The sequence below is a fragment of the Podarcis liolepis genome (genome assembly GCF_965112155.1).
Source record: "Podarcis liolepis genome assembly, chromosome: 3".
Classification (NCBI taxonomy): Eukaryota; Metazoa; Chordata; class Lepidosauria; order Squamata; family Lacertidae; genus Podarcis; species Podarcis liolepis.
In genome coordinates, this window is record NC_139557.1 from 5,986,364 (window position 1) to 6,001,920 (window position 15,557).

Sequence of the window (15,557 nt, forward strand, 5' to 3'; positions counted from 1 at the left end):
AATTGGACGATTTCAAGCTCGCAGGCCAATCGCGTTCCGGAAGACCGTTTCGCCTCGCGCGTGATTTAAACCGAAGTTGCGAGCCGCCGCGAAGGAGAGTGGCAGTTGCGGAGACGAAGTCCGGTCGAGCTCCTCACGCAGGTGAGCGCGATAACGCAAGCTTATTTAATAATAATAATAATTTCCCCCAGCCGCTCAGGGAGGGGTGGTGATGACGAGTCGTCTGTGGTTCCTCCACAAGCAGATAAAACAGAATTTTACCCTTTGGCCCGGGGCCATGCATTCAGACAGACCGTTGTCGCTTGGGCGGGTGTTCCCCATATTATATTATTATTTATTATTATCATTATTATTATTATTTATCATCATCATCATCAACATTGTTGTTGTTGTTTAGTCGTGTCCGACTCTTCGTGACCCCATGGACCAGAGCACACCAGGCACTCCTGTCTTCCACTGCCTCCCGCAGTTTGGTCAAACTCATGCTGGTAGCTTCAAGAACACTGTCCAACCATCTCGTCCTCTGTCATCCCCTTCTCCTTCTGCCCTCCATCTTTCTCAACATCAGGGTCTTTTCCAGGGAATCTTCTCTTCTCATGAGGTGGCCAAAGTATTGGAGCCTCAGCTTCACAATCTGTCCTTCCAGTGAGCACTCAGGGCTGATTTCCTTAAGAATGGATCGGTTTGATCTTCTTGCAGTCCATGGGACTCTCAAGAGTCTCCACCAGCACCATAATTCAAAAGCATCAATTCTTTGGTGACCAGCCTTCTTTATGGTCCAGCTCTCACTTCCATACATCACTACTGGGAAAACCATAGCTTTAACTATACGGACCTTTGATGGCAAGGTGATGTCTCTGCTTTTTAAGATGCTGTCTAGGTTTGTCATTGCTTTTCTCCCAAGAAGCAGGCGTCTTCTAATTTTGTGGCTGCTGTCACCATCTGCAGTGATCATGGAGCCCAAGAAAGTAAAATCTCTCACTGCCTCCATTTCTTCCCCTTCTATTTGCCAGGATTTGATGGGACCAGTGGCCATGATCTTCGTTTTTTTGATGTTGAGCTTCAGATCATATTTTGCACTCTCCTCTTTCACCCTCATTAAAAGGTTCTTTAATTCCTCCTCACTTTCTGCCATCAAGGTTGTGTCATCTGCATATCTATACCGCCCTTCCTCCGTAGATCTCAAGGCGGTTCACAACGATACGATATCTTTATTGTCATTGCCCCATAAGGAACAGTGAAACTGAAAATCTACATAAAACATTCAAATCTCCCTTAAAACTCTGAAACCCCATTTTAAAATACTATACTATAAAGACTCCTTATGCTGCGTTTAGAACCAGAATTGCATTTGCGTAGAAACTGTTTCTCAGGCGGCTAGTCCTGGTCTTTATAACCCTATACCTTCTTCCAGAAGGCAGAAGCTGAAAGAGATCACTATCCTGCGCTATCTCTGCAGCTTTCTTATGGCCCCTGACAGCATAGATTTGATCTAAGGTGGGAAGAGTGCACCCAGTTATTCTCTCTGCAGTCTTTACAACCCTGGACAGCATTGTTTTTTCCCTGGCCGTGCAGCTCCCAAACCACACACACAGACCATAAGTTAATACACTCTCCACAGTACAATGGTAAAATGCCATCAACAGGTCCTCCCCCTCTCCAGCCGTGATTAAACCAACCACCGTTGTATCATCTGCAAACTTAATGATCTTATTACTGGGGTATTTGGGGGCACAGTCAGCTGTATAGAGCGTATATAAACGCAGGCTTAACACACACCCCTGCGGCATCCCCATATTCATGATAAAATCCGCAGAGACATAAGGCTCCTCTTTATTCTCTCTTCAAAAACGCGTCAGTCTCTGGTGCTATGACAGCCAGGATGTGGGGCTCAGACTTGCAAGCTGTCAGGATCTCCTTTGCTTGCCATGTTCCCATAGCTCCGACCAGCCTCTAAACTGCTGCCCTCCTCTGCGGAGGACCCTGCTTTCCCTCTTTAGATCAGTTGGCAGAGGCTCAGCTCCCGTGCTCCTCCTAGGCTCATAGAAATGGATGAACGCGATGCTTAGGACAGGACAGTGTACATAGTTTACAGCTATGTCTGAAGTGTGGGTCTGCAGGATAAGGCTTTTTTTCAGTTGTGGTGTCAAAGCTTTGGGAATGCCCTCTTGTTAAGCGATCCTGGTGCTCAGCTCTTGTTTTTTTTGGTCCCCTAACAGCTTATCAAGCAAAAGCCGCAGGACAATTTTATTGGTGAAGCAAAAAATGGAAAGTCCTGTAAGTATATGTCTCTTGTATTCATTCACTTGAATTTTGGACTCAAGGTGGATTATACTAGTTTGTAGTTAAAGAAGAGAATGAGGAATCTATTTCTAAAAGACAGACAGCTAAATTTATTTATAAGCCCAGGAATTTCCAGATCATAACTCTAATAATGCATTAGTAGCTTTTATAACTTGTTTAAAAATGTTAACTATAATTAACTAATAAAAAGTCTAAACCGGCTTTTCTTGCTCGTTACATTTATATTACACACATATCTACATACCCATACATACTGTTTCACAGTTCTTGATTGATTGCTTTACATACAATGAACATGGGGTGGGGAGCAGTGTTCAAAATTCCCATTGTTCTAAGGGCATTTTGCAACAGGGAATTTCATTAGTGCGAGCAGTTTCTGAGCTCTGTGCCTAAGATTTCAGGTTAAAACTGCAGAGTGGAAGGAAAGGCGGACCATTTTCTGCCTCCCCACTTCCATCTGCTCTCTGAAGACTGGAGAAGACTTAAGAATATTAGGGGAGTGGGTAGGGGAAAGACTAGACCAGACATGTCCAACAGGTCGACCGCAATCGACAGGTAGATCCCCTGCTGATCGCAGTCGATCGCGGGACCCTTATCATTTGCATTACTTAAAACTGGAATGAATGCCTCCGCTCTGTCGCTTTGGTTCATCCTCCAACGACAATGGGGAGATCCCTGCCAGTATTTTTATATTGGGTGTAGATTGCAGTCTCTTGGGAGTTGGACATGCCTGGACTAGACCATGTGAAAAATGGACATAATATTTTAGTTGCTGTTCATTCATTTTCAGCTTTGTATTCTTGTTGTAAAAAAAACACATGTGCCCATTGTTGTGCCCATAACCTAGGTTTAAGCTGTCATTTAGCTCCTAGCTTTCATCTGTTTCTAACAACAGAATTAGATCTAGAGATTTTTGTCTGGCATTTCTAATTACCTGGTGGTATTATTCTCTGGAGTATATTACACTATGATAATATAGGAAATAATGGTGTTGAAATAATATCATTTTCCTATTTAAAGAAAAAGTAAAGCAGATATTCTTATAACCATTTTGTTTTTCATGTGGCTATGTGCACCGCCTTTATGTTGGAAAGCGTGGAGAAAAAGGTCTATAATGTTAATTTAATATTTCAGGAAAACAAAGAAAATGCAGTTGGACCTCTATGGACCCAAGTGGATGGCATGTTGGAGGAAAACTTAGCTTCTCCAAAAGCTTTAAAGTCTCCTGTCATATTGAAGCAGATTTCTTTGGCTGAAAACTGTAGCCCTCTGGCTAGTACAAAAACAAACTGTAGCCCCCTGGCAGTTGTTTTTGAACCAGCTAAAACGAAAAGCCAGCACATGTCCTTTAACCAGACCTCCTTGCTCAAAAGAAATGGAAAAGAGAAAGTGCTGAAAACAGCTGCACCACCCATCTTCATTCCACCCCTTTCAGAGAAGCGTGCGCTTGGCTCATATTGTGGTAGGATAGTAGAATCTAAAATAAACTCCTTCAGAAGAAAACCAGAACATGAGAATAGGAGGCACACTATGGCTGCTGCTCCTAAATCAGCAGTGAGGACTCAATCCACAAGCAGTATTGCAGACAAAAAGGATGATAGAGTCACCAGCACAGTTAATACTTCTAAGTCTGTTGCTGTTGCCAAACCTGCAGCTGCTCTCTCACTTCAAGCCAGGCCTCCTGTGAAGGTGCCTGTTGGCCAGCCAAAGCCCATTCTGAACCATGAGACAAAAACTACCAATAGAACACCAGTGAATAATGGGGCATCCCAAAGAAATCCTAATAGGAATGGGAAGCTCGTCAGTGCTAACAGATCTGTGCACAGAACAAAGAAAAATGCTCCAACAAAAACTGGACTTGGACCACATTTAACAGGACCTGTTTCTGAAGCTCGTGGTGCTGTCTCAGCTTTGAAATCAGCTGACGGCGTCAGAAAACATAATCCAGCGAAACCTGCAAAAGGAATAAGGTAATAGAAAGGTGTGGGGATAACATTGGCTTAGATCTCTGTGAATTTAGGATATGCACAAGTTATTTTGCTCAAAAACACAAGCAAAATTCTTTTGAGGTCAACTTTTTAGGTGTAGGATACTGATACAGTGGTACCTCGGGTTACAGACACTTTGGGTTACAAACTCCGCTAACCAGGAAGTGGTTGCTCCAGGTTAAGAACTTTGCCCCAGGATAAGAACGGAAATCACGCACCAACAGGAAGCTCCATTAGTGAAAGCACGCCTCAGGTTAAGAACCATTTCAGGTTAAGAAGGGACCTCTGGAACGAATTAAGTTCTTAACCCAAGGTACCACTGTACTATACACAGGTGGGGAACCTCTGGCCTGCAGGCCACGCTTGGCCCACAGTGGGGTCCAATTTGGCATACCAGTCCATTTTCCTCAAGTCAAACCTACCTCTTGTTTACTACCAGTTATTTACCCATGGTTAGGCATTTGGGCGTCATTGGGTTACATCTGCATTGGGTCTGTTGCATGGCCTATTCCTGATTACATTATGGGGCAAAGCAGAATGTTGATAACTTACTAATATACTGACTTGTTTGTAGAACCCGACCAGCTGAACGGCCACCATTGACAGGGCTAAAGAAGCTGCCACCTCCCATATCTGTTTATACTCTGCCTGAAAGAGAATCCTTTCATCAAACTATAAAAGAACCAGTTGAATCCTTCTGGTCTGCCCTTGCAGACGAAGATGAACAAGGACTACTGAGTGACAGTGTCAATAAGACCCTTGTGGAATGTCTGCACTTAATTGAGGAGGTGAGGCCTCTGTTAAGCCACAGTGATGAGGAAATAAGCTATTGTATATGTAAATGTTCAATACTTTCATTCAGCTCTGTTGTTTAGTCGTGTCTGACTCTTCGTGACCCCATGGACCAGAGCACGCCAGGCACTTCTGTCTTCCACTGCTTCCCGCAGTTTGGCCAAACTCATGTTGCTAGCTTCGAGAACACTATCCAACCATCTCGTCCTCTGTCGTCCCCTTCTCCTTGTGCCCTCCATCTTTCCCACCATCAGGGTCTTTTCCAGGGAGTCTTCTCTTCTCATGAGGTGGCCAAAGTATTGGAGCCTCAGCTTCAGGATCTGTCCTTCCAGTGAGCCCTCAGGGCTGGTTTCCTTCAGAATGGAGAGGTTTGATCATCTTGCAGTCCATGGGACTCTCAAGAGTCTCCTCCAGCACCAGAATTCAAAAGCATCAATTCTTTGGTGACCAGCCTTCTTTATGGTCCAGCTCTCACTTCCATACATCACTACTGGGAAAACCATAGCTTTTACTATACGGACCTTTGTTGGCAAAGGTGATGTTTCTACTTTTTAAGATGCTGTCTAGGTTTGTCATTGCTTTAACGGATGATTTGTTATACCTCGGTGGTAGAGCATCTGCTTTGCATGCAGAAGGTCCTCCTAGGTTCATTCATTCTCATATCCAGGTCTTGCTGAGAGAGACTGCCACTCTGAAATCCTGGAGCGCTGCTGTCAGTCACTGTAGAGACAATACTGAGCTAGATTTAGTATATGGCAAGCTTCCTGTGTTCCTAGGTTCCTTAATGATAAAATCCTGCTGTTTGCAAGAACTTCTCCATTATACATGGGACCAGATGAATTCATGCTGTACAAAATAAAGTCACATTTTCCCCATGAGTTGCTTTCGTTTTGAGGTGATCACACAAGTATGAGGCAGAATATAATCCGAACAGATGGCTCCTGAGGGAAAAATTCTGCCGTTAGATATTTGCTTAGGAGATAAACCCCTTGCAGAACATGGGGAATAATTCATGAGCAGGGATAAAGATGCTATTGGCTTCCCCTTGCAGGCCTAACCCACTTTCAATTTAAGATGAACAATAAGAGGAGTAACTGGTGGTCCACAGATTTGTTAGTCACTGGTAACGATCTTTAGTTCTGTTGACTGGCCCTCAGTCAGCACAAGCCGTATTGCAGAGGACAGAGAGGTCCAGCGTGCTTATTTAGGGTGGGTTGCAACAGACGAGATCTTCCCCAAGTTCTGTGCTAAATATGGAGAGGCATTGGGTCTCTGCTGTACCCTAGGCTTTGAAGACATGGTCCGTAGTCTCTGAAAACTTATACCACAATAAATCTCCTAGTCTATAAAAAGTGCTGCAAGAGTTCAGTGTTCACTGCAACAGATTAACCAGCAACCTCGGGAATTCATATTACCTAACAACTTTTTAAAAGTAAGCCAACATATAATCTGTCTTTAGGGTTATCCAGGTGATGACATACATTCCACTTTGGAAAAGCTGACCTTGTCTGTGCCAGATGCAAAGAAATTTGCCAAATACTGGGTATGCCAGATGCGTCTCGAGCAGTTTCGCTCCATTGAAAAGGTCCTTGCTATCTATGAAAAGGCAATTCTGGCAGGAGCACAGGTAAGAATTCTTAAATGTTGTTATTGTGTTAGCATTTACCGTATTTTTCGCCCTATAGGACGCACTTTTTCCCCTCCAAAAATGAAGGAATGTGTGTACGTCCTATGGGGCGAATGCAGGCTTTCGCTGAAGCCTGGAGAGCGAGAGGGGTCGGTGCGCACCGACTCCTCTCGCTCTCCAGGCTTCAGGAAGCTATCCGCAAGTCTTGCAAGCCTGGCGGGATTTCCCGTGGGCTCGCAAGGCTTGCGGGCAGCAGCCTGCAGCCCAAAAGCTCAGGGGACAGCGGGGAGGCGCAGCGCCGCCACCCCGCTATTCCCCGACCTGATCTGGAGGCTGGCGGGGGGAGAAGCAAGCTTGCTTCTCCCCCCCCCCCCGCCAGCCCCACAAGCTCGGGGGATAGTGGGGCAAGCTGTCCCTGAAGGCAGAAGAGGGAGACGGAGCGCCCGTCTCCCTCTTCTAGCTTGGGGATGGCTGCGCAAACCTGGGGGGGGGGGAATAAAAATTCCCCCCCCCCCAAAAAAACACTAGGTGCGTCCTATAGGGCGAAAAATACGGTATATTTAATTAGAGTAATTTTAATGCATTCTGCAGATGAGGCTTTATTTTCTAAAATTCCGTGGTTGTGTCCTCTACCACGTAAAAGCTTATATTTTTTGACTTTTCATCCAAGGAACTCTAGGTGGTGTACGTACTGTAGTATTTGATCCTCACAACAACTCTGTGAAGTAGATAGCTCCAAAGTCACCTAGTGAGTTTCATGGCCAAGTGGGAATTTAGTCTTGAGTCTTCGCAGTCTTAGTCCAACGCGAACCGCTACAGCACACTGGCTAATTACAATTGACTTGGGCATGATCTGGTACTAACAAAATCACATTTCTTTTAGCCCAAGGATGAGTTACGGCGTACATTAGCAGATGTTATGAAGAAAACAAAAATCATATCTAAATCTGGTAAGATTAACTATTTTTAATTTAAGATGGTCACACTCCCCAACTCCCAACCTGTTGCCCTTAGTTTAATAGTTTTATAACAAAGCAGAAACCTTAACTGGAGATTATCTGCGCCCATTAATTTGAGTGCAATTATGAACATATTAACTTTTTCCCCTCTTTTTCCTTTGTTCCTTAAAGCATCTGGCTCCTAACCTTCTTAGCTGTAACTCTGTTGCTATCGTACCACATTCTAAAAGCTGAAATGTCTAGTCGGTGAAGACATTTCTGTCCTTGGTTTGCTATACTGTGACTCTGCTTGTTGCCTACATTTTAAAATTACGTTTCTGGAAAGATGGACCGTTCTTCATCAGGTTTTATCAAGATACTTCTTTTGAACGTATAGTCGCAACTTGTTTGGAAATACAACCATTCTTCCTATTTTTGTAACAAAAATGTGCTACAAATTCTACTTCATAGTGAATGTGATTTAACTATCAAAAGATACGGTACTAGTCTACATTGAGTAAGTTAACCCCTGAATTTCATTTTTTTTTCACAGGAAAATGTTCTGGGTCACCTTGACTTATGACAGTGTATTTCTATTTTCAGAGGAATGTGTGGAAAAAGAAATCACTCTAAATCATGAGGCAGAAGTTCACTTAGATGAAGAGAAGATAGAAAACTCTTTCAAGGAATTAAACGTCAATAACAAGATGGAGTCTGGTAATGAAGTGGCTTCTCAAAAAGCAGAGGCTTGTTTGAAGTCTGAACAAGAGAGCATTGCGTTTGAAGAAAGGCACCAAAATAAAGAAGAGAAGCCTACAGTTCTCAAAAATGAAGAGCAGGATAGTGGCAATGCAGAGGGAGAGAGAATACTAGAGTTCCCAACTCCTGAAACTGACAAAGGGGGCTCGTACTTAATTAAGTATAACTTGTCAACTACTCCCTCCTTGATAAGGTAAGTTGCCTCTTCAGGTTTACATCCTCTATCTGGTTTCGAATGTGGGTGGGTCACTATATTTGACAACTTTGTTCAATCTCAAGCTGAATGGAGAATTCAGTAAGTATTTGGGGGTGGTAATTCTGCCAGATATGGCTTATTTATTCATTTATTTTGCTAGCCTTTCAAAGGATATCAAAGTAAAACTTGCAACTGAGAAAGATCATTCCAGTGAACCACAACAAGTCCTAATCTTCTCACCCAGCTCTCCAATTCAGTTTGAGATTAGTGCTGTATAGAGAATAACTTAATTACCGTATTTTTCACTCTATAGGACGCACCGGACAATAGGATGCACCTTGTTTTAGAGGGGGGAGAACAAGAAAAAAAAATTCTCCCCCTCTCTGCCCAGCGCCCCTTCAGCGAAGCGGCAGGAGGCGCTGCACAGAGAGGGGGAGAACTTCCCCCCTCTTGTTTTCCCGCTCTAAAACAAGGTGCCGTTTAAGGTGCGTTCAGGCGGCTACCTTGGAAGCATGGAGAGCGAGAGGGGTCGGTGTGCACTGACCCCTCTCACTCTCCAGGCTTCAGGTTCCTTTCGACCTGCTCTTTGGAGCTGGTGGGGGGAAGCCCACCACCAGCCCCAAAGAGCAGGTCGGGGAGCGGGGAAAGGTGTGCAGCTGAGAGGCTGCTGCCATAGTCGCGCATCACCTCTCCAGCCGGGAGAGGGTTGCGGGGATATGGCTTCTTCGCTCCGTAGGACAGACACATATTTCCCCTTCATTTTTGAAGGGGGGAAAGTGCGTCCTATAGAGCGAAAAATACGGTAATATTCAGTGTCAAACTTTATGTCTGCTTGCATTATAACAAGTTGTAATCTTGCATATATTCTGTATTTATGGCCTACCTCTTTTCCCTCCCTCATTGATCTCCAAGCACAAATAAAAAAATGCAGGGTGACGTTAACCATCCTGCAATCAAGGATCTGAAATTTTTAACTCCTGTGAGACGTTCTAGCCGCATACAAAAGAAGGTGTGTAAGTTGCCAGATATGTTGAAAGACCACAACCCTTGCGTTTCTTCACTTGAACAACTTGAAGAATTCGGAGCTGAAGGCATTGGTTTCATCTACAGACACAACAGTGCACTGCGCAAACTCTGTACCCAACAAGGTCAAGAGTGATTATGGCACAATTTTAAGGTTTCTTTGAAATGATCAGAAACAACACGAGCGACATTGCTTTTGATGCAACTAATAATAGCTTTATTGAATAGAAAAGGGTCTCATGGGTGTATAAGGTGTGATGTATTTTAACAGTGAGTAATGCTTGGTCATCTATTTGGTTTATGGATGTGACCATCAAAGTGGTTTTCTTTGGTTATGTTTATTAATATGCCTTTAATCTGCAAGTGTAAGTTCTAAGAATAAGGTGGTCTTTTATTGTGTGTGTATTTTTCATTTTCAAATAAAATAAACATCTCTGAATCGTGCTCCAGTACAGACGTAATGCTCACATTCCTAACCATGGTTAAGAAATGTGAAGCAGGTCTTGAGATGGCACACTCATAACTTCCTCTGGCCTTAACACTAATTCAATTCTAGCAGTAACCACTAACCCTACTGTTCAGTATATACAATTTTTTCAATCTCTTGTAAAACTTGTCTCTAAAATTTAGTGCTATCCCTTTAAAAACCTGTTTGTATAACTTTTCCATAGATCTTTTCCACTGCAGAAGTTTAAAAACATTTTAAATGAATGTTTAAATCTTGGTTTATAGTAACACATGTTTAAAATAAAATAATTTATATCTACTTTTTTGTGATATGTTTCTTCCAGAAAGAATTAAGCTAAGCACTTTATAAGAGAGGAAAACAACAGATTCAAATATCTTGTCCTAAAGCCAACGTAGACTGCAAATATATTTTATACTTGAGTAGATGCTCCATGAGATCTACCTCTACCTAAACAATCAGATTCCTCTCCTAATTCAAAGACACTATGGAGACCTGCCTAAAAAACCTCTTGACTGCTTGGCTTGATTTAATGGGCCTTGGGATTCTCCCAGAAAATAGTGTATTTTAAATCTTCACATATGCAACAAGAAAACTTAATGCACCAGGAGATAATTACAAATTCAAACAATTTTTATTTTTTTAAAGTTTCTTTATATCCTTTTGTAGTTCTTACATTTGTTTTTTCAAAACTTAATTCTAAAACTTTCAAAGGTTATTTACACAGTGCCATCCATATGTAGGGTGCTTACAGCCAATAAGATGGTAGTTCCTTGCTCCAAGCGGCTTCATCTAGAAAAAGGATGGAAACAAGGACAGAAAACTGATGAGGATGATGTGAATTTAACAGAAGCAAAATTGGTTCCTTTTTAAAGAGGGTGGACTGGAACTGAAATTCCTTTTAAAATGAACTTTCCAAGCACATCATGTTTTCACGTTTTATCTGCAATTGTTGCTGTTTTTTTGTGTTGAATATTACGTACTGAAGTTCTCACCCTGGGCCAACAGGGGGAAACTGTAGATAGTTTTCACTCAGCTCCACATATGCAAATAAGGGATTGAAAGTAATGTTCAGTGACTGGGTAGTTATAGAAAGTCTTACAGTTGCGTTGTAGTGGAGCTCTATATAAGCAGGCTGGCTGAACCCTTCAGTTCATTTCTGTTCTGGCCTGTGAATAAGCAAGAGCTGTTTGAAGAATCGCTGTGTCGTCTGATATGTTCACCCACAACTTAAGAAATATATGCTATATGGTAATTTATGGACCTAATAGGTATCTAAAGCCATTTGCACATAACAAAATATGTATTTTATCAAAGCAATTGTTGAAAAGTCCATGCAGAATGTAGGCTATATACAGAAACTATAGTGATCTTTTAGGGAGCAGGCTAGCAGGTGGGGCCCATGATTTACATCAAGCACATCCAACAGGTAGATCGTGATCTACCGGTAGATCACTGGATGTCTGTGGTAGATCGCTGGCTCCCCTAAGGAAAACTAAACTGCACCCCAAAACAGGGACTTCCTTCTTAAAAGCTCAACAACTGTGACCTGAACCCCAAAAAAGGGGGTAGATCACTGCCCATCTTTAACTGGTGAGTAGATTGCAGTCTCTTGGGAGTTGGTTACTCCGATTTACATCATAGGAGCCTACACAAAACAAAACACTTGCTGTTTTATTTTGTTTTTTATCTTATATTTTGGAAATGTACATCCAGGTGTTTTTTTTAGTTTTTTTGGGGGGCGGCCAAGATAGTGGGGCCCTAAGCTATAGCTTGTCTAACTTATACGTAAATCCAGCACTGCCTACCTGTCAAAGTGGCCCACCAGGGTGGGGGAACCCCAAGATCCAGCCTGACAAGCTAAAGAGGTTCCCCCACTCCTGCCCTAAGCTAATATCACTCTTCAAACCTGTCTATCCAGTGATATATGGACCCTGGGATGCATTCTGTATGAGCTGTGCACTCTTAAACATCCATTAAGTACCCTTCCTTATGTGGTACCTCGGGTTAAGAACTTAATTCCTTCCGGAGGTCCGTTCTTAAACTGAAACTGTTCTTAACCTGAAACACCACTTTAGCTAATGGGGCCTCCTGCTGCTGCTGTGCCGCCGGTGCCTGATTTCTGTTCTTATCCTGAAGCAAAGTTCTTAACCTGAAGCACTATTTCTGGGTTAACGGAGTCTGTAACCTGAAGCATATGTAATCTGAAGTGTATATAACCCGAGGTACCACTATATTACTTCCAGGAACTGATCCAAGGCCAGTTTCTAAAAATGCAATGTGAGAATTGACCCTTCCCTTAAATCTTCACAAATACTTTTGTGGCTTGATGTAATTGCACGCATGCCATTAATATTGTAGGGAGTATTTATGATATGCTGCAAATAGAGTTTTCAGGGGGCAGGGAATAGAGTTTTCATTTGAAAAGAGGTTTGCACTGTAAATGCTTCCCATCTGTATGTACTCAGACTGGTCAATACATACATACATACCCACAATATGTGTTTTTAGGAATCATAGAATCATAGAGTTGGAAGAGACCACAAGGGCCATCGAGTCCAACCCCCTGCCAAGCAGGAAACACCATCAGAGCACTCCTGACATATGGTTGTCAAGCCTCTGCTTAAAGACCTCCAAAGTAGGAGACTCCACCACACTCCTTGGCAGCAAATTCCACTGTCGAACAGCTCTTACTGTCAGGAAGTTCTTCCTAATGTTTAGGTGGAATCTTCTTTCTTGTAGTTTGCATCCATTGCTCCGTGTCCACTTCTCTGGAGCAGCAGAAAACAACCTTTCTCCCTCCTCTATGTGACATCCTTTTATATATTTGAACATGGCTATCATATCACCCCTTAACCACCTCTTCTCCAGGCTAAACATGCCCAGCTCCCTTAGCCGTTCCTCATAAGGCAGCGTTTCCAGGCCTTTGACCATTTTGGTTGCCCTCCTCTGGACACGTTCCAGTTTGTCAGTGTCCTTCTTGAATTGTGGTGCCCAGAACTGGACACAGTACTCCAGGTGAGGTCTGACCAGAGCAGAATACAGTGGCACTATTACTTCCCTTGATCTAGATGCTATACTCCTATTGATGCAGCCCAGAATTGCATTGGCTTTTTTAGCTGTCGCGTCACACTGTTGGCTCATGTCAAGTTTGTGATCAACCAAGACTCCTAGATCCTTTTCACATGTACTGCTCTCAAGCCAGGTGTCACCCATCTTGTATTTGTGCCTCTCATTTTTTTTGCCCAAGTGCAATACTTTACATTTCTCCCTGTTAAAATTCATCTTGTTTGATTTTGCCCAGTTCTCTAATCAGTCAAGGTCGTTTTGAAGTGTGATCCTGTCCTCTGGGGTGTTAGCCACCCCTCCCAGTTTGGTGTCATCTGCAAATTTGATCAGGATGCCCTTGAGTCCATCATCCAAGTCGTTGATAAAGATGTTGAATAAGACCGGGCCCAAGACAGAACCCTGTGGCACCCCACTAGTCACTCTTCTCCAGGATGAAGAGGAACCATTGATGAGCACCCTTTGGGTTCGGTCAGTCAGCCAGTTACAAATCCACTGAGTGGTAGCATAGTCAAGACCGCATTTTACCAGCTTCTTTACAAGAATATCATGGGGCACCTTGTCAAATGCCTTGCTGAAATCAAGGTAGGCTACATCCACTGCGTTCCCTTCATCTACCAGGCTTGTAATTCTGTCAAAAAACGAGATCAGGTTAGTCTGACATGACTTATTTTTGAGAAATCCATGCTGACTATTGGTGATCACAGCATTCCTTTCTAGGTGCTCACAGACTGTTTGCTTAATGATCTGCTCCAGAATCTTCCCTGGTATTGATGTCAGACTGACTGGGCGGTAATTATTTGGGTCCTCTCTTTTCCCCTTTTTGAAAATAGGGACATTTGCCCTCCTCCAGTCTGCCGGGACTTCGCCTGTTCTCCAGGATTGCTGTCATGCTGTAAGCCTTGTACTCAGGTCGGCTGAGTGCTCTCACCACTGTGACGGTTTCTCTGTCACAGGCTTTTCTCCCAAAAAAGAGTGCGGGTTTTTTCCCCTTTAAATGTTTTTGGGGGCCCAAACTATAGCTTGTTTAGCTTATATGTAAATCCGGCACTTCTTGGGAGAAAAGCAATGACAAACCTAGACAGCATCTTAAAAAGTAGAGACATCACCTTGCCAACAAAGGTCCGTATAGTTAAAGCCATGGTTTTCCCAGTAGTGATGTATGGAAGTGAGAGCTGGACCATAAAGAAGGCTGATCGCCAAAGCATTGATGCTTTTGAATTATGGTGCTGGAGGAGACTCTCGAGAGTCCCATGGACTGCAAGAAGATCAAACCTCTCCATTCTGAAGGAAATCAGCCCTGAGTGCTCACTGGAAGGACAGATCCTGAAGCTGAGGCTCCAATACTTTGGCCACCTCATGAGAAGAGAAGACTCCCTGGAAAAGACCCTGATGTTGGGAAAGATGGAGGGCACAAGGAGAAGGGGACGACAGAGGACGAGATGGTGGGACAGTGTTCTTGAAGCTACAACATGAGTTGGATCAAACTGCGGGAGGCAGTGGAAGACAGACGTGCCTGGCGTGCTCTGGTCCATGGGGTCACGAGGAGTCGGACACGTCTAAACGACTCAACAACGACAACAAATCCGGCACTGCCTAGGGATGCTGCGCCTGGGAGGGAAAGCAAAAGCTCCGCCCGCCCTGCCCTTTGGCCGAGCGGAGCCGCGCCCTGCCGGAGGAGGGTGGGCGGGACGGGACCTTCCTTCTCTTCGCAGCCCAAGCCGGGCGGGCAAAGGGCTCGCGGAGTCCCGGTAGGTGAAGGCGCTCGCGGGGTCGTAGGCGTGAGGAGCCTCGTTGCAACGCCTCCGGTTGCAAAAATCCACATTTACCCCGAGGAAGAAGCGCGGGGAGCGCGGCGTTGCTCGGCCCGCCCTCCTCCCTCATAAAGGGGATGAGGGAAGAGGCGCGCTCGGCGCTTCTCCTCCTTTGTCCGCGCCGCTTCTTGCTTTTCTCCCTCCCCAAAGCGGAACAGGACGTGGGCCAAACTCAGGCCAGCACAGCACGAGATCCGGAGGGCTGTGAGAGTATTTTTTTAAAAAAAGAGTCATGTCTTGCACGCAACGTCCGAACAGACAGACACGCGGAACGTTGTTTTTACACGGGAGGCGCCCAAGGGCGGCGACAAGCCCTTCCACCCAAATAGTCCCCTTTCCCCAATCCCCACATATACTGTACATTCTTTTCCTTTGGTAAATCTAATATATAGGACAAGACTTGGTTTTTTTTTAGATTTTTTTCGTTTAAAATATTCATACATATTTTCAGGGCTGAAACTAGGCTTTTTGTCACCCGGTCAAAGACCCAGTTTGGCACTCACACACACATAATGCATGTTATCGTACGTGTACATACATACACATACACACACAGCTCAATATATTTATTCGTAAAGGGCATA

General features: G+C 44.0%; 2 protein-coding genes and 1 long non-coding RNA gene across 4 annotated transcripts in view; 2 read left to right on the plus strand and 1 right to left on the minus strand.

Moving 5' to 3' along the window:
* On the plus strand, positions 1-10,391 carry CKAP2 (cytoskeleton associated protein 2). The gene is made up of 8 exons (XM_083495172.1): positions 1-141; positions 2,220-2,277; positions 3,439-4,274; positions 4,867-5,080; positions 6,544-6,711; positions 7,595-7,661; positions 8,253-8,601; positions 9,517-10,391. The coding sequence occupies exons 2-8, from the start codon at positions 2,266-2,268 to the stop codon at positions 9,761-9,763; spliced, it is 1,893 nt and encodes a 630-aa protein (XP_083351298.1). The 5' UTR covers positions 1-141; positions 2,220-2,265; the 3' UTR covers positions 9,764-10,391.
* Positions 10,040-15,557, minus strand: part of LOC310703245 — a 14,057-nt gene continuing 8,539 nt past the window's right edge. Inside the window, exon 2 of the long non-coding RNA XR_014524035.1 lies at positions 10,040-10,885. This is a non-coding gene — a long non-coding RNA (uncharacterized lncRNA). The remainder of the gene's footprint in view (positions 10,886-15,557) is intronic.
* Positions 14,821-15,557, plus strand: part of NEK3 (NIMA related kinase 3) — a 15,746-nt gene continuing 15,009 nt past the window's right edge. Inside the window, exon 1 of one of the 2 annotated variants that reach the window (XM_083495253.1) lies at positions 14,821-14,910. The gene's annotated coding sequence lies outside the window, so the exon portion shown is untranslated. The remainder of the gene's footprint in view (positions 14,911-15,557) is intronic. The other variant, XM_083495257.1, reaches the window with a different exon arrangement.

What these genes read in the sequence shown, in the direction of transcription:
- CKAP2 (XM_083495172.1), top strand. An exon ending in GTCTGCACTTAATTGAGGAG is followed by an intron (nt 5,081 to 6,543) that starts GTGAGGCCTCTG and finishes ATCTGTCTTTAG; the next exon opens with GGTTATCCAGGTGATGACAT. An exon ending in ACTACTCCCTCCTTGATAAG is followed by an intron (nt 8,602 to 9,516) that starts GTAAGTTGCCTC and finishes TTGATCTCCAAG; the next exon opens with CACAAATAAAAAAATGCAGG.